At 37.2% G+C, this 25,372-nt stretch overlaps 1 protein-coding gene and 1 long non-coding RNA gene across 4 annotated transcripts in view; one reads left to right on the forward strand and one right to left on the reverse strand.

The window, feature by feature from the left end:
• Positions 1-24,923, forward strand: part of LOC121736851 (solute carrier family 41 member 1-like) — a 93,209-nt gene extending 68,286 nt beyond the window's left edge. For all 3 annotated transcript variants that reach the window (XM_042128303.1, XM_042128302.1, XM_042128304.1), the window contains 9 exons: positions 9,927-10,031; positions 12,146-12,212; positions 16,795-16,907; positions 18,360-18,504; positions 19,902-20,048; positions 21,656-21,803; positions 22,384-22,589; positions 23,687-23,835; positions 24,474-24,923. In XM_042128303.1, coding sequence (XP_041984237.1) covers positions 9,927-10,031; positions 12,146-12,212; positions 16,795-16,907; positions 18,360-18,504; positions 19,902-20,048; positions 21,656-21,803; positions 22,384-22,589; positions 23,687-23,835; positions 24,474-24,662 — 1,269 coding nt within the window. In that variant the 3' untranslated portion in view covers positions 24,663-24,923. The remainder of the gene's footprint in view (positions 1-9,926; positions 10,032-12,145; positions 12,213-16,794; positions 16,908-18,359; positions 18,505-19,901; positions 20,049-21,655; positions 21,804-22,383; positions 22,590-23,686; positions 23,836-24,473) is intronic.
• Positions 1,431-16,521, reverse strand: LOC121736857. Its single transcript, XR_006037072.1, has 3 exons — positions 16,510-16,521; positions 10,800-10,805; positions 1,431-1,500 (listed from the first exon to the last, which is right to left on the reverse strand). It is a non-coding gene; the product is annotated as an uncharacterized LOC121736857 (long non-coding RNA).
• Positions 24,924-25,372: the final 449 nt, after the last annotated feature.

Below are 25,372 nucleotides of genomic sequence, written 5' to 3' on the forward strand. Positions count from 1 at the left end.
TTCATACAAAAGTCCTGTTTGATTCACACGAGCGTAATTTTGTGAGTCATGATTTGTATGAAAATATATTTACGCGGCCGAAATTCTGCGACTCACGACTCACAAAATTTCGCTCGTTTGGCTTCACCCGTATTTTTTTGATTCAGCATGTCCCCCGTCTCTCCTACCACATAGTTCAGCAGAAAATTGGGTTCCAAAATTTCACCCGAATATACATGCTTACATACATACAGAGCAAGTTAAATAGAAGCTTTTAAAAACGGGCCTTTATTCAATAACAGCTACAGCCTATAATAAATAAAAAAAAAAAAACATTTTTTTTTTAATGAAATAAGGGGGCAAACGAGCAAACGGGTCACCTGATGGAAAGCAACTTTCGTCGCCCATGGACACTCGCAGCATCAGAAGAGCTGCAGGTGCGTTGCCGGCCTTTTAAGAGGGAATAGGGTAATAACTAATAGGGGAGGGTAGGGATGGGAAGGGAATAGGGTAGGGGATTGGGCCTCCGGTAAACTCACTCACTCGGCGAAACACAGCGCTAGCGCTGTTTCACGCCGGTTTTCTGTGAGAACGTGGTATTTCTCCGGTCGAGCCGGCCCATTTGTGCCGAAGCATGGCTCTCCCACGTATAAATACATTTTGTAAATATTGTAGTCACGTAAAAAAATATGCAAAGTTGTTCAGCTAAAAGACGCCATGCAAATAGCCTACTTGTGAGTCAAGTGTAAGCAGCTTTTGGCGCTGAGTTAGTAATAATTTGCAGTTTTACATAATATTTCAAAGTCAAATAACGCTTTACATGGTAAATATAAGTGACGTGACGATGTAATGCATCCCCACGCCTCTGTATGGCTAGGCCACAATAATGCGTTGCGGCGCCGCGTCGTAAAAATATACGGCGTCGCAGAACGCATCGTGGAAATTTGCTACGCGTCAGCGACATTTCCGATGAAATTTTTGCGTTGTAACAACGCATCGCCTTTCTGTGTGATGTTGTTTTGCGATACGACGCCGCAACACAGTGTTGTGGCCTGGCCCTTACTAAAGCTTCGGGAGTCTAAAAAGCGTAATGCTTATTAAACTAATATGTATTCTGTGGTAATGTAAAAATAATATGTAAATTAATATTTCAAAAACTGACTGACAACTACTTTTCAGAAAATCAGTCACTTCTACAAACAGTAAAAAATTATAAGCTAAATGTTTCAGAAAGGTTAGAAATGTCAGAAATCGCTTTAAATACGTATTTTCTTCGACAATAATAATTGAATATTGAAGTTTTTGAAAAAGATTTCGAAATAGTTTTTGATTATGATATTATATCACTGCAATGTTAAATAATTACGCTAGAGGCAGCACCAGCGTAGACAGTCAACAAAAAGTTTGGTTCGACGTTTGACAACGTTTTCGTCAATATTCAACTATGACAACATGTCGGATTTTGGTCGGATTATTTACTGCATGTGCTAGCAGCGCCCTCTGCTCAGACCTTTGCGTAACCTATTCAGGTAGTCTGAAAAAAGGCTTAACAGTATTTTGTTCGATAGTAACAATTGACGTCAATATTAAAATAATATTGTGATCGATTATTATCTGTAATAAGTTTATCGTGGGGTGATAACAAATACTGCCCTATTTTTGGATTGTAATCAACCTTCACAGACAACAACAAAACTTGGTTGACTACGGTACCCTAAAACGGAACCCTAACCAGCTGGTTTTTTTGTACATTGGTACGTTAATAGTTATATAAAGAGTAACATTGTCCTATAAATAGAACAATCCATATTTTAGGACCATCAAATCAAAGTACCCTTTCTATCTCTGTTAGCTACCACTTTCAAGATTTTTCGCAGATAAAAATGTTGTTCGTCTTATCAAAATGAAGCTACTCACAAAAAATTTGCTTGATAGTAATAAAAAAAAATGTTCTAGGGCTGCCTGACCATAAGCTTGTTTACCAAAAAAAGATACTTAAACACCAAAAAAAAGAAAGTCTTACGTATATAAAGTATTTCGCCCATATTATTTTATTGAAGAGACTAAATAAGTATGTTACCATGGCAACGTCCATCGCTATCCCGTCGCACAAACAATGGTCGCCGTCAGTCTCGAATTTTAATAATTTACTATTATTTATTATACAAATGCACTTATCAATATAAGAAGTAGATGTTGTCTGATTCTCCACCCTAGCCGATATGCTCTTTAAGATTCACGAAAATCGGTCGAGCCGTTTCAGAAGACAACATTTTCGATATAAATAAAAAAAGTATACTTACGAGTTACGACACAAAAGCCGTTGTTGGTGGAAGCTCGTGCCACGTGTTGAGCAATTCTTGTATATATATATATATATATATATATATATATATATATATATATATATATATATATATATATATATATATATATATATATATATATATATATATATATAAGAATTGCTCGTTTAAATATATAAGATATGAGAGTTACACTGAGATAGCAAAATAATAATTGTGAACGTTACTACTATATGATGGCCTACTAACTGTGTAGGGAGTGAGAGAAGTCTTATTGTGTGAGAAACCGGCTTCGTTCTCATCCGTACTCCGTGCTGGGTCAGAAGTGACACCTGTAGAAAACTGGCGGGGATAACTAATGAAATGTCGATTGATCAGTTATCGACCGGGGATGAACAATGATTAAATTACTAAAATGGCTATGAAAAAATAGGGGTTGGTGATAAAAAATGTAAAAATTTAGGGTTGTACTGCCACATTATAAAAAAAATAAAAACAAAAAATTTCGTCTAAAAATTAAAAAAAATATTTAAGGGTGAACAACCCTTATTACTTAGGGGTATGAAAAATAGATGTTGGCTGATTCTCAGACCTACTCAATATGCTCACAAAATTTCATGAGAATCAGTCAAGACTCAAGCCGTTTCGGAAGAGTACGGGAACGAATATTGTGACACGAGAATTTTATATATAGGATTATTATGAAATTAAAATGTGGTTCAAGTTAAAAAAAAAAGAATGTTCATTTTCCCTGAGCGTGTAGTTCGAAAACGGATGAGAATTTAAAAAAAACTGTGTAAAATCTTATTTATAGAAAATTTAATAAGCTCTAATGTCGTCATAGAATATTTTTTGCTACAACCCATAGTTTTTTAGTTATTGACGAAAAACCAAAAATTGAGACCTTTGTCGCCCTCCCCTCCCTCCGGCTCACCTCCTAGACGTCAGGACTTTTTAACCAACTTCCAAAAACGAGGAGGTTATACGTTCGGCTGTGGATATGTTTTTTTTTTTTATATGTTCAACGATTACTCCGCCGTTTGTGAAGCGATTTTCAAAATTTTTGTTTTGTTATATTAGGTTTTCCAATTTGGTCCCATTTTCACAAAAGTGGTGACCTGATGATGGGATCCATGAGTAATCGAGGGAACTCAAAATTTAAATGGAAACATATGGTTTTTTTGGTTTCATATGGAGTATTTCAGGCATATGTTACCAAAAAGTAACATTTTGCACCAGGATACACCATTGTTCGAAGGTGGTGAACAGAACTCCTTACTCCTTATAGATACATATTTGGGGATTTCGGCGTTGTCTTAAGAACTGAAAGCATATACTACTATGCAAATTTAATTATTCATCATCATCATCACCACTATTCCACCATACATCCATGAGTAACCGAGGGAACTCCTCAAAATTTATATGGAAACGTATAGTGATTTTGATTATATGAGAAGTATCCTAAGCATATGCTACCAAAAAGCAAGATTTTGTAATTAGATAATATACCATGGTTCCGAAGGTGCTAAGAGAACTCCGGATTCCTTATAAATACAAGTTTGCGGCTTTAGGAGTTGGTTTAAGAACTGAAAACATATGCTACTATGCAAGTTACATTCATCATCACTAACACCAGTCACCAGACCATGAATTATCTAATTATAACCCTATTATTGGTACTTTTAATCGTCTTTAAGATCGAAACCCGCATTTGTCGAAAGATTTAAAAAATTATGTTATTTCAATGTAAATGATTCGACCTTGGCGTTTAGGTTACCAGGTTAGCAATTTGATCATGAGATCTTTGAGGTATGCTAATCTCCTTAAAATTTATACGGACGATTATAGTTATGTTTGAGCATAATATTGTATTATGTTGAGCTGATGACTTTTCATTAGTGTAATGATAGAAAGAAAGTCACTGAACAGAACTTTAGAGCCTTTAAAGACAGGCGTATGAACATCAATTTTATCATTGCTTGATTAACGCCAAGCGTATTATACAGTGGTATATGCTTGGAGTTGCTTAAGCAATGCTGAAGTGGTAGTGATCTCAGACAATGAGTTCTCACATCATGAAAGTGTATCCTGGATCAAAAGTCCCTAAGCATAACACATAAGTCTGTACAGAACCTTATAAATGACTAAAAAGAGTGAAATTATTATTTTTAACAAAAAATTAAAACCGACTTTCAGGGTAAAAACAATAATTTATAATGAACAAAAAAGTATTAAATAATAATTTTTACTCTTTGAAGTGCCTTAGGCATAATTCTCCTAAACCTCAACTATTCTGTACACAATATATTCATTATTTTGAAGTCGGTACCAGTTTTATAAATATTAAAAATATTTTGTCATAGAACTCAATATTATTAGCTGGTACCGTCTTCAAAATAATGAAGATTGTGTACAGAAATAGTTGTGGCTTAGGACAATTATGCCTAAGGCACTTCAAAGAGTAAAAAATATTATTTAATACTTTTTTGTTCATTGTAAATTATTGTTTTTACCCTGAAAGTCAGTTTTAATTTTTTGTTAAAAATAATAATAGCATGTTTTGTCCTTATCCACCCTGAATAAGGACCTGCAGAAATTGCTTAGGTTCCCGCTCACGCATTCTACAACTACTTTGTTGACTGAGATATATTGTTAGGTCACTAAATAGGATAGCAAGATGTTAAATCTTTGGTTATCATTTTACATTAAAATGTACTGTATTTTGATGATCGTTAACTGAACACACACTACACAGCACAACGTATGACGTATAAATATATTCCATTGTCTACGTCGCGTTCACAAAAATCTGCGTATGGTCAAACAGCGAGTGTTTGGTCGGTAAATTCATGCTAAGTACAGCACTTGTGTCCAGAGATTTGCTCTGCTCAAATATTATCAGTTCCGACTTATTTTGCCTCGAATTTCCAACGAATATGACCTTTATTTACTCGGCATAAAGGTAATGTGTAATCATTATCTTTAAACAATTAACAAAAAATTAAAACCGCCTTCCGTGGTAAAGACAATAGTAATCTATATATTAATACGCGAGCGAAAAACTTTGGATCCCTTTTGACGAAAAAAACGTAGGCGATTGAAATTAAACACCATGCCGAAGTTCCGCGGCGGAAGTTCGGCATGATTACGTCTGCAAGCAATGTATTACCGATTACCGATGACACACCATGCCGAAATTCCGTCGCGTTATATTGTATGCGTTTGACATTACTGACGTAATTATGCCGAACTTCCGCCGCGGAACTTCGGCATGGTGTGTTTAGTTTATATGGTGAAGGAGTGCATCGAGCTAATGCTTTTACTTGCCAGCCCCGGCTACGCATGGGTATAAAATATATAGCCCTAAAATATATCACTCATTGAAAAAATGATTAAAATCAATTCAGTAGTTTTTTTTTAAATATAAATCTAGGCGTTTTAAGTATATTCATTTTTTACTATTATGACGTGTACTTATAAATTTTTTAGGGTTCCGTACGCAAAGGGTAAAAACCGGACCCTATTACTAAGACTTCGTTGTCTATCCGTCTGTCTGTCTGTCTGTATGTCGCCAGGCTGTATCTCAAGAACCGCTACAGCTAGACTTCACAGATAGTGTATATCTGTTACCGCTATTATAACAAATACTAAAACAAAACAATATTAATATTTAAGAGGGGCTCCCATACAACAATCGTGATTTTTTTTGGCCTTTTTTGCTCAATATCAAAAATGGCAACAGGTAGGCACTTGAAATTTTCACAAAGGCCTCAAATATATGTTTACTTTAACAATTAATAATAATATTTTAAAAAAAAATTGCCGGGGCTGCCATACAAAAAAAAAACCATTTTTTGGCCTATTTTTGCTATATAACGGTACGGAACGGTAAAGTTTAATTAAAATATCTGTGAATGGCAAGTAATGCACTGCATTTCTGCCTTCCAGGAGTGCACGCCTCTGTTGTAATATTAACCTTTATCTGGTACCCGATAAGAGCAATACCCTACCCAATTAGGCACCAATTGACGATTTACTTCCTATCTCAACACATCGATTACAGTATATTCTGAGTCTAGATATAACTAGATTCATAGGTGTTTAGATTCAAAAACTCTTATTAACCCTTCGATCGTGGATTCTTGGATATCTATTGTTATTCTATTGTTGTCGCTGGAGCGGCTATGTGGCGCGGCACAGCGTAGCGTTTCCGGCAGTGGCCGGTGGTGCCGGCCTTTTAAGAGGGAATATGCCTTTTAATAGGGAAGGGTAGGTAAGGGAATAGGGTGGGGGATTGGGCCTCCGGTAAACTCACTCATTCGGCGAAACACAGTGCAAGCGCTGTTTCACGCCGGTTTTCTGTGAGAACGTGATATTTCTCCGGTCGAGCCGGCCCTTTCGTACCGAAGTATGGCTCTCCCACGTTAACTAATAAAAATATTTTTGTTACACTGTGTGTCATCCTTGTCAAAAAGTAAATACTCCACACATTGCCTAGATAGTGATTTTCAATTATTGTGTTATTTGTTTATAGTAAGGAGGAATGTCTCGTAAGGTCAATTTTTCGTCCATGGTTAACTTTTTTGGCTAGGCGATCCAACTGTTAAGGCAGCTTTACATTAGTACAGTAGACGCTAACATCATTGGACTACAACTCGATCGGCATTGTAACAATTCTTGTACAGCGTTTTAACTTTTAAATCGATATCTTAAAAATGCATCACCGAGTCGCATTTTCGAGCAAGCAAAAATATCCTATTAAGATGACCTCTTTCGTCATGTTTCCCAATAGGAGCATTATCAGATTTTAATTCTTCCTAGTATTGAATCTATTCAAAACTAATTCTATATCTAAGTGTGACTAATTCGTTCTGCAAACTGTGACGAATAACGGATATTAATGATAAATTTTTTTTATCACAAAATAATGACGATACGAAACCGATAATATTTTAAGTATTAATACGTCCACAATCTAAGGAATGCTTTATTTTGGAAGAAATCGTGTAGAAAAGTGTTCGTTTCTATATTTGTGAGATTGTTTTGTCAGGTATGTTTTACATTTTTTTTTCTTAGTAAGTATGTTTTTTCAAAGCGTGACGAAGTATTGTAAAATATGTCACGGTAGAGAAATTGATTTCATTGATAATACTGAAAATAATCTATTAATGATGATAATAGCCTTTATAATGTTTTGTGTTATATAACCGTTGTGTTATTATCAGTTCATATTACCGATAGACGCCATATTTGATATTTAGAATCGCTACTTGCCTTTTTACTTGCGCAGTGTATGCGACGCTTAATTACTTAAATTAAAAACTCTTTCATTTAGTTTTCGGTTTCCTATGATACAAAGTTGCTTTTCGCAGACTGTACAATCTATATTTATATTTAGTAAATTGATATTGTACCTAAAGCATTACGTAATTGTATTTAGCCCCAATTTCACCAACGTCTGTTATTGTTAGCAGCTTGTTAAATTGTCATATTGTCTTCTCTTTCATTCATAAGAAAAACAAAGGAGGTAAGGTGATACTAATTCGAGCGTTAACTTTAACAGTTGTTGGTGAAATTGGGGCTGAGTACCTATCTCATATTATGCCATATCAATTTACGAAGGACCTTTGACTTGTAAATAGGACTTAGTAGCTGATACCAGGGTAGACCAGCATGGAATCGGAGGCGGAATGTGAGGTACCCCTCAGGAATCGTAACGGGGAGGCTACTATTGCTGATGACGTCAATGCCAAACCAAAGGTAAACGAGCCAAATATAAGGACATGTAACCAAAAGTGAAAGAAGCAAACCAAATATAAGGTAGCCAAATGTAAAAACCAAATGTTGAGAAACCAACCAAATGTGAAGATACTAAATCAGTTGTAAAGAAACCTAACCAAGTTTAAATAAACCAAACCAAATGTAAAGTTACACCAAATAGTTACACCGAATCAAAAACCAAAGTTGAGAGGAATCATCTGTTTCCCTGATATTTTCATAGTGTTTTTTAACTTTTCTCTCGTGTTTGGTTCCGTCATATTACGGTTATAAACTTACTCAAGTTGTTTTATTATGAGTTTTGAATGATTTTTCCGCCGATTTTGACGATGACGCAACGCGGTTGTGTTTAGGCCCTTAAGCTGAAGCACCCCGGGGGTTAGTGGATCTGGCCAGAGCCAAACTTACCCAGTAAAACCACCTGCGATTTGCCATGAGCCGTATATGGAGGGGGTGACTAAGAACTGTCAAACACAGGACCAACCTCCACGACAGGCCGGTCTTAACCTTCCCTTACCTGGCACGAAAGTAAGGGAACGCTTCGGCAAATTAAAGCGTCTCCTTCGGCGCAGGGACTGGCAGCTCTGGATTTATGTATAGGCAGGCCATGGCCTATAGGCGGCAGCGTCCTATGGCGCCCTAGGGGGGACAGCAACGTCCTAGGATGGCGACAGATTTCGTCCATAGAGACGGCAAAATTAAAGTGGCCTATACTAAGTCGGGAAGGTTCCCATCCTCACTCGGAGCCCTGTTGGGGGCGCTCTCCTTACGGAGATGCCGTAATTTACCGTTATAACCGAGCCTTATAACTCATAAATTTAAAGCTACAAAATTATAATAAAAATACAGCAATAATCTTCAGTATATGAACATTCCTTTCCCCGTTATTAATTTCCTATTTTTGTTTATTATACTCATGATATCAGCTTCCAAAGTAATACCAATTTATTAAAATTTAAGCATACATTCAGTATCTCCCTAGTATTTATAAATTACTTTTATTTGAATCACACGCCAATAGATTGACAATTTCATTGACAAGAATATATTCCCCGTTTGTATTTTTTTAAGTCCATTTTGAATTAAGATAAGTAAAAAAAAAATAGGATTTTGGTGCGATCTCGGCAACGCAGCAAATGTATGGTCAAGGTCGTTTGCTCGGGGGATGGCCTTAAGTCTGTATGCGTAATGTAAGCGAGTAGGTGCCGCGTTATCATTATCGTAGTTAAAGTCATCAAAAGACTTCGAAAACATAGCCCCTCCTCTGGGATAGTCGGGTAAAATGTGTGTTGTTTAGTCGAAATGTTACTAAATTGTCTTATCAATATTTGATGATAATAAAATTGTTGTTACGATAAATGAGTAATGTGTATTTGAAACTTATTATATAATTTAACTAGCTTTTCTCTGCGACTCCGCCTGCGTATTTACGATTTCATAGTATCTCAAAGGGAAATCTGTACTTTTCCGGAAAAGAGAGTAGCCTAGTATTATGTTGCTCAATTTTTTCCAAAATCAGTTCTATAGTCTTTTTATCGCCAAAACAAAATAAACAAACTTTTCGATTTTGTAATATTATGAAAGATGTGGTTTATTTTATGTTAATTTAATATGTCACGCATTGGACGATTTACAATATAATATTACACTGTATAACATTATTGTATACATAATTTAAATAGCATGAACATTATTATTTACTACAGTAAATCCCGCATACGCCATTTGAGTTCAAGCCTCAAATTGAGGTTCAATGGAGAATTTAATTAAACAATTTCTTTAACAAAAACAAGTACGAATTTTGTTTTTCCTTCGTACAATTTTGAAATTTTTTTTGTAACATTTTACTTATCTTTTCAGAAAAAGGAGGAGAGATGGTGGAATACGCTAATGCAGGTGGCAGTGCCGTTCTTCATAGCTGGCTGTGGTACTATTGGTGCTGGTTTAGTTCTAGGGACCGTCAGGGTGAGTCACTACCTTAATCCATTTTTAAAGGGCTTTTCTACCCTACACTCAATATAGCGAAACCAAAGTTTGACGTTTTCCTTGGGGTTCCTTAGTATCTGTACTTAATATTATAAAGCGGAAGAGTTTGTTTGTTTGTTTGTTTGAACGCGCTAATCTCAGGAACTACTAGTCCGATTTGAAAAATTCTTTCAGTGTTAGGTAGCCCATTAATTGGGGAAGGATATAGGATATATTTTATCACGCTATGACTAATAGGAGCGAAGAAAAAGAGGAAAATGTAGAAAAAACGGGGGCAATAATTGAAAGGGCTTATCTGACGAAACTAGTGGTACAATTTTTTTGTTATTTGGCAGTGATGGCACAGATAAGAAGTAGACCACCTAAAGGATTTTTTGTGGACTACTTTGTCTGTGAAATATCTAATTTACGCGGGCGAAGCCGCGCGGTACGTCTAGTATTAAATAATAATAATATTAAATAATAAATATCATTTAATGATACTCAACCGAGTTACAAATATTATTTTGAGTTAGTGTAAGAATTAAGATTTGCCACAAGGTCTTATTTCACATCTTATGAGTGCCTAGCCTTAGGCTGCGTTTCTACTAAAGCGGAGCGGAGCTTAGCGGTGCCCGAATTGACCAATCGTGCTATTCCAGCGGAATGACAGCGAAGATTTCGAGCACGGTGATTGGTCAATTCGGCACCGCTAAGCTCCGCTCCGCTTCAGTGGAAACGCAGCCTTAATATTTCTTAGCAAGCTACATTCAACTTCGTTTTCGTTAATTTTCACGATTTTCTTCTATCTCTATCAAATTTTCTTTAAGAAATATCCCAGGTTATGTAATCGGCAGCAAATGATACAAAACTGTATAATAAAATTAACGTTCAGTACGATACATAATGTTGACGGAACCGTGATTATATAAAAAGTGTCATTGTTGAAACATAACAATACATAGTTGTGACTTTCTTTCCAACAATGAGTTTCTACTATCAATAAGAAATTATGGCTTTTACATGCCTCGTTACATTTATGTAATACTTTATCACGTACTGGTATGATGAACTCTTTATTTTGTTGTATTATCTAGATTCTAGACTCTAACGGCCGTTCCCAATATTTGATCTATCTCTGGTTTTGCCCTACTAGAGATAGGAATAGCTCACATTAGACATTAGAGACATATATTTTATATATCAATTCAATGTTGGCTGCGATCGGTTGTATGTCAAACCAGAGATAGATTGAATGTTGGGAACGGACGTAAGGCAAAAATACTATCCCTTTTTATTTTATTCGTATTTATTTTTGAACTAAACGACGCCTGCAACTCCGTTGCGCCAAAATTCGTTTATCGCGCGGGAATCGTACATTTTTCCGGGATTAAAAGTATCCTATGTCTTTTCCCTGGATTCAAAGTATCGCTATACCAAATTTCAGCTAAATCGTCATGAAGAGGTAACAGACAATTTTGTAACGTTATCGGCTAAAAAGATAATAGCAAACACACTGCACTAATAACATTTTAATAGGTGCGATAGGGAATATTCGCAGCAGGGACACTACTAGCACCTACGAATTATAAAAACTAAGGAAGAGTACCGTGTCGAAAAAATTGTCCACGAGTCTACAAAATGTGACCCGAATACATGCATACTTTATGCATGTATTCGGTACACAATTTTGTGTGAATATAGACTCAGTTCCTAGTAGACCTTTTTTTTTATGAAATAAGGGGGCAAACGAGCAAACGGGTCACCTGATGGAAAGCAACTACCGTCGCCCATGGACACTCGCAGCATCAGAAGAGCTGCAGGTGCGTTGCCGGCCTTTTAAGAGGGAATAGGGTAATAGGGGAGGGTAGGGATGGGAAGGGAATTGGGGAGGGTAGGGAAGGGAATAGGGTAGGGGATTGGGCCTCCGGTAAACTCACTCACTCGGCGAAACACAGCGCTAGCGCTGTTTCACGCCGGTTTTCTGTGAGAACGTGGTATTTCTCCGGTCGAGCCGACCCATTCGTGCCGAAGCATGGCTCTCCCACGTATAAAAAATATATCTATATAATATATCTTATTATTTTTTACGAGCTAATTCCTTTTTTTTTCAGAATTGGGAGGTGTTTATCGAAGTCTCAGCCATTTTCGTCCTCGTGCCATCATTGTCTGGACTAAAGGGTGAGTTTCAACGTAATAACAATTGCTTACGTGATCTTTTGTTGTGTAGCGGCCAAACCGTTCATTCGCGTTACCATACAATTTCAAGTTTTTATCAACAAGTTATTTTTATTTTATTGTGATAATTTAATGTGAGTAGGTACAATAAATGCGACTAATCCTCGTAATCTTATCACTGAATGGCGCGACGGAAATCCACAGTTTTGGTTAACCAAATAATACTTTACAATATTGAAAAGATTACATATGGTGTTTATGGTATGAAAAATAACTCGTTCATAAAAGTATGTCATAATTTTAGTGTAATTCTTGAATAGGCGTACGTACGTACTAATTTAGTAATCTGTGGCAGAGGGCGCTACTAACATATGTACAGTAAATATTCCGATAAATATCCGACATGTTGCACACGTCATAAATATACGTTGTTATGCTAAGTACTCACACACAGTTTTGCTTGATCGAGCAATAACGTCGAGCAAAACCCGCGGCTCGGGATTTCGTCCATACATTCAGCATTGCTCGATAGTTTTATTCTAAATCGATATATTTAATCCCATCACGCCGGCTCGATGCGAGCCTTCGAGCTGTCAGTTTTGCGGTCCACACAGTAATTATTACTCGATTTCGAGTAAAGCTATCGAGCAAAACCGCATGTGAGTACTTAGCATTAAACGTCGAACAAGGCTTTGTGTATATCCCGGTGCTGCCTCTATCGTAAAAACATTGCAGTAATATGTCAAAATTACGAATACTTTCGATGATGATGATGAGGAATAGCAGTCAGTAGTCACTACTCACTACTCAGTGGGGACTGGAACAATTATTAGCTTATTTCACGGTTTGAGATAAGAGTGATTTAAGTTAATGACCACACAATTTGTTGGAATTATACGAGCGGTTTTATTTCCTCGTTTATGGTGACTATTATGTAAAGAGTTATTGTTGGGTGCATCTTCATCATCATTTTGCCCACTAATTAGGTGTAAGAGCATATTGCGATGTATTAAAACGATCCATCGAAAAATAAATGATATGAACTATTTCCTAGAAAGAAAATAGAGGAAACTCTCTTTTCAGTTTTTAACAGTTTATTATATTAGTATTTAGTCGCCTTAAGGCCTTCCGCCGAGCAAACGACCTTGACCATTTGCCGCGTTGCCGAGATCGCACCAAAACCCTATTTTTTTACTTAAGTAGTAAGTTCAAAACTGACCTAAAAAAATTAAAACGTGAAATATTGTGTAGTTTATGATATTGTCGATCTTTTGGCGTGTGTTTCAAATAAAATTAATTTATAAATACTAGGGAGAATATTATGCTGAATGTATGCTTGAATTTTAATCAATTGGTTTTACTTTGGAAGCTGATATCATGAGTAATATAATAAACAAAAATAAGAAATTAATAACGTGGAAAAGTATGTTCGTATACTGAAGATTATTTGTGTATTTTTATTATAATTTTGTAGCTTTCAGATTATGAGTTATCAAGCTCTAAAAAGCGGTAAATTACGGCATCTCCATAGGGGGACCGCCTTAAGGATTATAACTATAGAATGAACCTTTTTAGGACGCTAAGTTCGCTAAATTTTTTGGATTATGAAATAAAGGGGCAAACGAGCAAACGGGTCACCTGATGGAAATCAACTTCTGTCGCCCATGGACACTCGCAGCATCAGAAGAGCTGCAAGTGCGTTGCCGGCCTGTTAAGAGGGAATAGGTTAATATAGTAAGGAAGGGAAGGGAATAGGGGAGGGAAGAGAGGGGAATAGGGTAGGGGATTGGGCCTCCGGTAAACTCACTCACTCGACGAAACACAGCGCAAGTGTTGTTTCACGCCGGTTTTCTGTGAGAACGTGGTATTTCTCCGGTCGAGCCGGCCCATTCGTGCCGAAGCATGGCTCTCCCACGTATAATAGTGCTTATCAAGTCTGCCTTTCCGTATTTACTTAAGAACGAGAAAGATATGATTTAATCCACAATTAAAATTAAGCCAGGATTGTGCTATAATGAGTCTAGCAATGATAACAGCTAAGGTTGTCCACCTCAGTAATACTATTTATATTGTGAACAGCGCTCAAGTAAAAAAAAACATCCCAATTTCTTCCACTGTCCAAGTGTACAAAAAAGTGTTTTTGATAAGTTCACACGCGCACAATGGAATTGCATGATTGTGGTGTTTACTTCACACTCGCGTAGGGCTGTCTACAAGGAGAAAATAGATTATTTATAGTTAATTTTACTACATTTATTTAGTTTTTATTATTTGATTTATCAGACCTTATACAAAGTGGGAACCCAGAGTAAGAAAATTCGTCTGAACAGGTGTCGCTTGTATCTACAACTTAACTATGAAATTTAGTTTTAGATTCATTTGCGAGAGGCTGACCGCAGAAGTAATAAGTATGTCAAATAGAAAAAGATATTTATCTAACTACAGCATAGGTGAAATTGCTCTGTGGTCTATAATATAATAGTCAGAATTCATATATCCATTATGCTATTGTATGTTCGTATGCTTTGCAGCAGTCAGCAAGTTTGATGAAACCTTTTTGTACAAACAAATAATATTATTTTAAATATCCTGACTCCTAAAGTAATAGATAAATATACAAAAAGCAAAATGTTAATCTATATCAAGTTAGGCATAGTTTGATAAACTTGGGAAAATAATGACGTAGTTGACAACCCTATTAGATTAAAACATAATGAAACAGTTTACCATAATCAGGGGCAGTGAGTTGAATGCTTTGACAGTTTTTTTTCATTAATCTTTGTTTTTGTCAGTTGATGGTGTTAACTTGTTAGGCACGGCTATAATGTAGATTACACCATAGTTTATACATACAACATCACTATAAAAACTCGAATAACGTATTCGGACTATAGCGTTTGGTCATTTAACTAATACCTACTAGCTATTTGACCGAGCTTTGCTCGGTATTCGATAAAACACGAATAAAATGATATTTTCTAAAAATGATTCCTAGCTAGATCGATTTATCGCCCCTGAAACCCCCTATATACTAAATGTTCCTTGTAGAGAGTTCACTGTGAAAGTAGCAGCGCTGAAAGACCAAAATTTTTTTTCACTTTTGTATGGGGAAACCCGTGACGCTCGGGCCCTTGCCCATACAAAAGTGAAAAAAAAAACATCTTTCAGAGCTGCTACTTTCTCAATTAACTCTCTACAAGGAACAAAGCAAAGTAATAAAAAAAACGAAAGAAACCGTACTAGCTACAGTGGTAATAGGGTTTTTACCCTTTGGGTACGGAACCCTAAAAACGTTAAACGTTTACAAAGATGCAATATTTTCATAAACAATTACTTTTTATTATTACACAAACGCAATTATTGATGCAGATCTCGATAATGTTGAATGCTCGATAAGAGATAAAATTGGTGGAGTATTCCCCAACATCACTTGAAAACACTAATAGGCACTGACCTCTATAATACACTGGACAGGCGATCACTATTAATAAAATGTTCCTATTTGAAAGTCGCCATATTGGCGCTGATTGCTATGTGAAAGCCGTAGTGAGTGTACTTTGAACTACTATTTTGCAAATGGCGGTTGTCATTTTCTATGTAATTAGTTCACAGTACGCTCACCGCGGCGCTTCAAAATATTTTCATCAGGCGCTGTCATTTTGTACGGTATAGCCTGTCCAGTGTATTATAATAGAGGTAAACCGTAATGAAAACCTAAACAATATTACATTTTAATCGTCAGGAGTCAGCGGGGCTAAAATGGTCACATGTAGCAATTCCTCTCAATCAATTCAGCAAATGAATTGTCAAAACTGTCAAACTGACAAATGTCAAATCAGTACAAAAATACAGAAATGAATTGCAAACAGAGTTGCATTTTGCGATTTTAGAAAAATGAATCATATTATGATTCATATTATCATGATTCTTCAAAGCGACCATTTTAGCCCCGCAGGACAAGTTCTAACATGTAAGAAGATTTGTATGTTTGTTTACTTTCATCTGACACTAGCGGCAACCCGTCGACAATGATATTGTTTATAAGAGGTTACTATTTATTTACAACTATAACTAATAATATAAGGATTTGTTTAGTCTAACTTGTGTACCTATCGAGAGTAGCCCTAAGTAGCTACAGTAGCTATAATAGTGGCGAAAGCTGGTTCATCTTCTGAGGGAAGCCCTAGTCTTCCAAATATCTAGTAAATATAATATGATTTTTGGATGTTTGGTAGGTAAAGTCAAAAGGACCAGAGCTATAAAAACTCCACATCACTTGTAAGTTGTAGCTACCGACTACTCTTTTGACATGTATTTTACGAGTCCGAATTTCACGAAGGTTCAATTTTTTCGAAAGGATTTTAATCAAGGATGTTCTCACTAGCTTAAGTATTACCAATTTAACCACCAAAAGGTCCTATAGACCAAGGGTTACCTTTAGAATGTAGCACCAAACAAAAAAGGCGTTATACGCATGCTACTCGTACGGATAAATTTCATTTTTAAAAGACTCCATTTTCCCAACAGCGATTAAGATAAGTACGATAATACTAATAAATTATAATGTTTGTCTGTCTGTCCGCAGGTAACCTGGACATGTGTCTGGCGTCGCGTCTGTCGACGCAGGCCAACCTGGGCAACATGAATTCGCCCAGGGAAGTCATCTCCATGGTCGTCGGCAACATATCGCTCGTGCAGGTATGGTGATTACTCCACTATGATACTCCTACCAATTTTGCTTTGAGAACACTACAATTCGAAACGTAAATTACAATACGTTACCACTCTTGAAGTAGGGAAGATGCCTTATTTGTTACCCTCCGTGGTACTATCCAATTGTTTCATAGGAGACGTGGGACCAACGTAGTTCGGTCGGTTGTATCAACAGTCAACACTCAATCAAGCCCAGTCGATAGATCAAGAATTACGACTAACATTGACTTGATATAATCCGACATAAAACGTTAGTCTGTCTCATGCATAAAGTTAATACGCCTAGCGGAATAGAGCAACAATCTCGAGCTGTCAAATGAAACCAAAATTGGTTTTCATCTGTGTGAGAAATATGTGTACGTATACACTTACATAAGCATGATTGAACATGAAGTCTATGAGATTAAATTGCCAACGTGCGGCACGTGCCGACTGGACGTCAAAAAAGAGTGCTGCTGTCATGTATCACACGTCTCTTTTTACCAGGCAGTGTTACTGATAGTGACATCTCTCTTGCTCAGGCCTTTGGTTCTCTATTCCGCTAGATAGGTATATTAACTTTATGGTCTCATGACTCATCCATTCCCCTTCTCACTTCAAGCATCACAGACACGCGAGATTTTCTAGGTGAAGAAAATTTGGACTACTGGCAAACCAAGCATAGTATTAAGTATATTAAGAGGATACCACAGCAGCTAGAGAAATGAAAAAAAAGTACGTGTAATATCTATAGCTGTCTCCCTTACCTCAAGCCTATACCGCAGAACGCGATAGAGACAACTGCAGAAAATCAACGATTCGTTGTCCCCTGATTCCTTCTCCAAAACTTAACCGATTTAAGTACTTTTTTCATCAAAGATTAAAAAAAGGCTTGAGCTGTGTTCCTATGTTTTGCTTTTTTTGTATAATCTATCCAAATCTGTTTTCTGGACGTTTGAACACAGTGGAAAATCTGGCCATTTTTTTGGGTTTTTGAACGTTCATATCTTATTTAATAATTAAATTATGAAAAAAAGGAAAACATAGGGACATTGTATTAGTGGCCGTAGATATTCAGGAAAAAAATTATAACTCTACTAGCATTATCCAGGGAGGAAACAGGGGACAGCGTTTGTATGGGAAAAATGGCGGTGTGGAATCCTCTTAACTAGGTACATCTAGTTACTATACTATGCTTGGTGCACCGTGCAACGTAGAACCTGCGCGTCTTCACACGCAACTCCGTTGCGCCTAACATCGTTTATCGCAAAGGAAACGTACATTTTTCCATCATAAAGTATCTCCATGCCAAATTTTAGCAAAATCGGTTCAGTGGTTTGGGTGAAGAAGTAACAGAAAGACAGACAGACAGACTTATAATATTATAGTATGGATATCCCCTATACAAGTTTAGTTCCGCTGTTTTTACTAACGCCTAACACGTTGGTGTTCTTCCAGGTGCAAGCGATAGTCGCGGCGACGATCGTGGCGATGTTCGCGATCGTGGTGAACACCATCACGGACAGACAGTTCAACGGCAACTACGTGCTGCTGCTGATCGCGTCCGCCGTCTTCACAGCCACCACCACGTGTTTCATACTCGGTATGTACCATCGAGGAAATTGATGATCTATCTTAGGCCGACCAACGTCATTTGGTCACTTCTCTGATAGTACCATTTAGATTGGTTCTTCTTAAGATCTTCAGAAAACCTTTCGATTTCATAAGATTTTCTGGGTCCTGATTCACGATGCTCAATTCGACTCGGATTCGGAAACTTCGTCGCGCGACATCCAATAAACGCTTGCCGCGCTAGGCGTTAACCAATGACCGCACCGTAAAGTTTCCGAATCGTAAATCCGAAGAAAGATATCATTTAAAATGAAATTGGGAAAATCCCAATGATATTCTACTTAAACAGATATGTTACGTCCATACTATTTTCCGGCTTAAATCTCTTCCGAACAATTTTCAAATTCAAAATTGCAAACATTGACAAATTTGACAGATAAGTGAAACAAAAGATACGAAAAACCATTTACATAAAAGAGACAGTTATATTTTTAAACGTTGAATCGTATCGCTGTCTCTTTCTTCGCCTGAGCTATGACGAAAATTCGATCTTTTCCAGATTGTTAAAAAAATAATTAAAAATGTAAATAATCGAGGTATTTATTGCAATCAAGACATGTGGTAAGAGATTCCATGTGTTTTGTTTACTCTCGAGTCATAATTGGTACATTTTCGAAACACGCACGACGTCATTTTCAATTTATTTAGGTAAGACAAGACGCGGCACGTTCGTGACTGCGCTCGATTCAGACTAAATAACAGACGGCCCAATTGGGCCGTATTTGAATCTTCACAACGCGCGCGGTAGTAACATATCTGCTTTGAGTTTTTCATCATTGGAAAATCCTAAACTTTCTTCCGGCGGAATCGGTTAATAACTTGCCTCGCGTTTGCAAAGTCAAGTAAATTCCTACAATTTTTTTCTATATTTTACTGTATATAGTGAGATTTTATATCAACCTTCCTTGTCACGTTGCAAAGGCCATCTCCCAAGGATTTCGAGTGTTTTGCTCCTGTATCGGAAAAACTAAGGCACTTCAGTACTACGATCCTATTGTCCGTTCAAGTGGCTGCTTCCGATGTGGATTACAAGTGTTCTGCTTTTCTATATCTGCTACGTATTGATAAAAGATAAAATAAGATTGATCGGATACTTTGCATATACGTGACTCCATGCCCGCGTTAAACATGAGTGCAATACGACAAAAAAAATGAATGAAGAATTGTAGTTTTTGCGTTAAGATGCCGTCTTCTTACCCATACGGATGAAGACGGATTTATTTCAGTTCCCAGCATTGTTCTCATAGAAAAAGTTGTTCATTTTGACGGGCTCATTTGATGGTTTCAAGGATAACGGTGTTCATACAAGGATAACATCTTGTATTTGAGACTTCGTGGAGTTTTAAGTGTCTGTTATTTGTATTTCAGACTTCGTGATGGTGATGGTGATATTTGGGTCGCAGAAGTTCAAGGTGAACCCGGACAACGTGGCGACGCCACTGGCCGCCTCCATCGGTGACATCGTCAGCAACTCCGTGCTAGCCGTCACAGCTAACTACATGTTCGAGCAGATCAGTAAGTCCACTTTTTGAAAGACAAAAAAGGCTTAAGACGTCGGAAAGCCGTGCTTCGTCTTGACCGGAAAAATACCTCTCTCACAAAAAACCGGTGTGAAACAGCGCTTGCGCTGTGTTTTACCGAGTGAGTGAGTTTACTGGAGGCCCAATTCCCTGCCTCCTATAAATGCCGCATTTGAAAGATAAATTTGTGAACCCAGGAAGGTACAAACTGCGTTTGAGAATCCAGGGGGTGCCAGGTGGTGCACTTGCACCCCTTGGGAATCTCGAGATCAACAGGAATTATTGATATAAAAAGCCGTCTGCAACTCTATTACCATGCCATACAACGATAATTCGTAATGTTTCGGCACTAAATGTATTCTGTTGTTCGTAAAATGTAAAAAGAAAAGAAAAGAAAGAAAACTAAACTCTGAACCCCTTGAAAATTATTTCTGCCGGGGCCCATGCTCAGGGACCCATGGAACTGAACGTGGACGCCCAGGCTGCTCTCGTATTCTCTTTAAACATTTTTGACATCAAACTTGCACTATCGAAACCGACGAATACATTTTTAGTTTTTACTAATTAGTGCTCGTTTCTTTACACTGTACATGTAGCTAACTTGTTTCTACACGTGTAAGATAGCGATATTTACGATTGTAAATAAGTATTATCACAAAAGGAGATGTCAAATTTCTCTATGTTGGCTGAATATTTTAAAAAAGATAGAGAGGAGCATAGAAAGGCTTTAAATAAGTTTTTGACCTCGTAAAGCCACACAGCTAACTCAAACACTTATTTAATCAGGGCCCCCGCTACCATAACATGTGCAATGTGTGCAATGCACACGGGCGCCATCCTCTAGGGGCGCCAAATCGCCATCTTTTAGGGGCGCCAAAACCAAAGCCCCAAGGACTCGCACTTGGCCGATTTTTTATCTCTTTATTTCTCCTACCAACCATTGAAAATAAATTTAAAAAACTTGCCTTAAGCGGCGCCAACGGGCGCCAGTAGCCCTTACGGGGGCCCTGCTTATTTTACTTCTCTTCTATAATAATTGTAATTTCATCTTGGGCTTCGGAAGAGTACTGAGTACCTGTAGGTTATTTGCAACCGGATAATCCTATAAAAATTCCACCCAAATATCACAACTAAATCCTGACTTTCATTTGTTATTTGCACTTGGATAACGTAAAAAAAACTGTCAAACATCAAGAAATCCGTATTACCTAATTGTTTTAATACATAGGATTAAGATAATATATTTTATGACAAAACAGAAGAATTCCGCGTAAAGTTTAATTCTTGTTTGACGTGACGATATTGCGGTGATTAAAACAGTTTGTATAAAAGTGCAATTTTATTAAAGTGGAAATTTTCTAAAATCTACAATAAGCAATTAATATAAATCTATATTAATAAAAAGCAAGACATGTAAAATGTACGCTTATAACTGCAATTAAGGTTATAATTATGTTTGGGCAACATCAAGTCTTGAGATATAATATAAACGACAAAGCTGATTGACTGTTAAGCAAAATTAGACACGTAGCTCACAAGCACAGTAGCTGCCTACTGTCGCTTCAGCTGCTCGCACTGTGTAACCTATCCTTAACTTTACAGAGACGTCGCTATGGCAGCCCATCGCGCTGCTGTGCGTGTACTACTGCCTGCTGCCGCTGTGGGTGTTCATCGTGTGGCGGAACAAGTACACCAAGACCGTGCTCACGTCAGGGTGGACGCCCGTCATCTCCGCGCTGTTTATTAGCGGGTATGTTGCTTAATCTGAATATTATATTCACTAGTTTCTGCCACGATTCTGCTGTCTTATCCAACTTTATTATAGCTTAAATTCGATTTCTATTATGAAAAATCTAGTATTCTTATAATATACGTGAAACAAATGTCCAACAAGACATGTTTTATATGGCCTCTCTGCGCTGGCCCATGATAGACCAACACAAGCGATGACGAAATTGTTTTTAGTCTATTCGTCGTATATGATTGCCAGTGATCCACATTTATGCAAGTTAAAGACATCTTTAACAACAATTATTGTATAATAGGGTGTTTAACGTGACGTGATCCCTGACTGCCTTCAGTCCCACTGCTGGGCAAAGGCCTCCCCCAAAGTCCTCCAATTCTCTCGATCCAACGCAGCAGTAGGCCATCCTGGCTCGTATTCATTGTCTAGCAGCTAGACTCTAGCTCATCGCGCCATCTTTTTCGAGGCCGGCCACGGCGGCGTTGTCCATCCACCACAATCACTATACATTTTTTGTTAATCCTCTTATTTTTCTACTTTAACTGTTCACAATATCTTATCTTTACTTTTTATTCTTCCTCTCCAGCGTCGGAGGCATCGTGCTCGACAAGGCGGTGGACTCGTACCCCGGCTACGAGGTGTTCCAGCCCATCGTTAACGGCATCGGCGGTAACCTGGTGTGCGTGCAGTCGTCCAGGATGGCCACACACCTTCACCAGACGGCCATCCCCGGTATACTGCCGGAGAACACCAGGATCATCGAGTGGCCGTGGAAGACGCTGTTCTTTGGCAGTGAGTTGGATTTTTTTAATGATACTTACAGTGGTTTTACGGCTATGTAATGGCGAATCAGTAATCAGTCCCTTCTTTGCACTAAAAGTGGTGGTTAAGGCTACTTGACTTATATTCAATTTCATTGAACAAATGCATATTTCTAGTAGAACTTGGCCTAGGAAACCGTATTTCACCCTTATCATCAAATAAAAGCTTATGATTGATAAATAAAGTCGATTTGAAAATATGATTTGTACTGACGAAAACGCTTTTGCGGTACTTCCGATTTGGATGTGACGTCATCATACTTGTAATTTAATATCTTTTATTTATCGCTTATATTATATGTAAGTTTATTTGTACATAAATAATAAGAATAAGCCTAGAAAGATTTGTTAAATATATTTTCTTGAATAATTCAAATAAAACATCAGTTTTATATATTATCTCCATTTATTGTAGACGGGAAATGAAATGGCCAAAACTTTTCTCCAAAAGTTTTCAACATTACAAATGATTTCTAATTTCTTATTTAATTATTTTATAATTTTTGGGCACTTTTAGACTCGTACATTTAGCACATAAAAAATGTTCAATAAAGAGAGTTTAAAATACAAAACGTATGACGTCACACTACATGGCGGACAGTGTTTTCGGCGCCATTTAATAAGGCATATTTTTCAATCAACATTTTTATGGGTTTCTACTGTGTAAAATATTAAAATATTGGTTTATTTTGTGAAAATGAATGATTAAGAAGCGATTAGCATTAAGAAAAAAATTAGGTCAAGTAGCCTAGTTCTGACACTTTTAGCTATACAATAGCATGCAAATATTATTAACTATTTCTAGCTTTTAATTATATAATACGACATCATCGAGGCAAAAAGACAAAACGCTTGATGCCATAATATTCATGAGCGCGTGTAATCTCTTTGTAACTTTTATTTTGTCTTCAAAAATAAGATAGGTTCTGCGTTTTTTTCCTTTATAAGGTCCGTAATTCAATCTCAAAACTCTTACACTTACTTATTATTGTTGATTGGAGGTTCAATCAACATGTGAAATATTATTAATTTTAAGCCAGTTATTTAACGAATCTTTGTTCCTTACAGCTTCAGCGGCTAAGGTGGCTCGTATGCTGCTTGTGCTGGCGATATTCGGTCAGATCATCTTCATGTGCGTGGCCGACTACATCTACCAGGGGTTCCTGTCTATACAGTTCGCGTTCGGCATCACATACATCATGTGTTCGCTTATTCAAGTGAGTATTTGGTTCCACCTTGTCTTTGCGTCAAAAAAATTAACGCATGGTGCGATAGGAATTATTATTCTACGTCTTTTAGGACCTTTAAGCCAACGACATTATATTATGAACGTCACTCTTAAAGAATTTAATGAGATACTATCATGAAATCAACTAACTCAGCTGCCTGATCCATTTTAGTAATAAAGAATCTATGTTATCATAATATTATAAGCTCTATGTTTGATTATGGCTATAGATCATGACTAAATAGGAGTTTCAGTGTTGAGTTCGTGTGGTAGCCGTCTTTTCTGTTTAAACTTTTATAAACTGTGTGTAACTATATCAAACTTGCGTACCAAGTCTTTTTAAAAGTTTGCTGCATCGTTAAACGAAGAACGAAGTTGCGAGAGAGAGCGAGACAGAAAAAATGAAGACGAAAAGTTGTAACGACACAAAAGTGTCGTTAGTGCGTAGCACGTGTTTCTCTCTCTGTGTCTCTCTCTCTATTACAGGTTTTTTGTACGTAAGAAATAATAAACTTCGTTCCATCCGGGTGTCCCTTGACACCTCTCAAGTTTTTATTTTCCCAAAATAGCCCAGCACAGCTACCTTAAAATGTTCCAACTTCTATAAATTTTATTTCAATTTTTCAGGTCATGGTGTTGCTCTATTTGGCTTACATCCTCATCCACTTCATGTGGAAGAAGAAGAAGGATCCCGACAACGCCGCCATTCCCTACCTCACCGCTCTCGGAGACCTCCTGGGCTCAGTCTTTCTGGGCATGGCCTTCGTCATACTGGCACTCTTCGATATGGAATATGGTAACAATGTTCCTGGATAAACGAGACTTAAGGCTTGGTGTTTTACGATTCCTAACGAGATGCTGAGGCCTGAGTGCATTTGCATTCGCCAATTTCGACAACGAAATTAGATGTCAAAAATGTATTTGACGTTAAGTGTCAACGCGCTTGCGATGCGTTATGTCAATTTTGATTTTGACATCTAACTTCGCTATCGAACTGTCGAATACATTTTGTCATTTAAGCATTGTAATTTATTTGTAATATATTTAATTTTAAAGTTACCAGTACAGTATTGAGTCTAAACGGCTGATACGTGCCAACTTTCGTCGTGGCGGTCTCGAGTTGATGAGCGATGGCCCCAAAAACGGCCCCAACTGTGATATGCTCGCGAAGTGATCCTCTGCCAATTGCTATCGTATGACGGACAATAAACCCGAGACTAACATGACTAATCGATGTAGATGTTAATCCGATATTTTTATATTTTATTTTTCGACGACACAATATCGTGTGAAACACATTCCATTCGCCGCCTTGTCTTAGGGCTTAGATTATAGAGAATATATTATGTACTATCGAGGAATCTGTTGAGCAGGTAGACTATTGTCATAATTTGTTTGCATTGCTACAAGGTTCTTTTGACATTGTCATGGAATTGTGGATGCGAAATAGTTTTAAATCGTATATTATGACATTAAAAACCCAGTTGTCACAAATCCATCGCGGCCATCTTGTTGAGTATAATGTT

This window comes from Aricia agestis, chromosome 19, assembly GCF_905147365.1.
Source record: "Aricia agestis chromosome 19, ilAriAges1.1, whole genome shotgun sequence".
NCBI classification, from domain to species: Eukaryota; Metazoa; Arthropoda; class Insecta; order Lepidoptera; family Lycaenidae; genus Aricia; species Aricia agestis.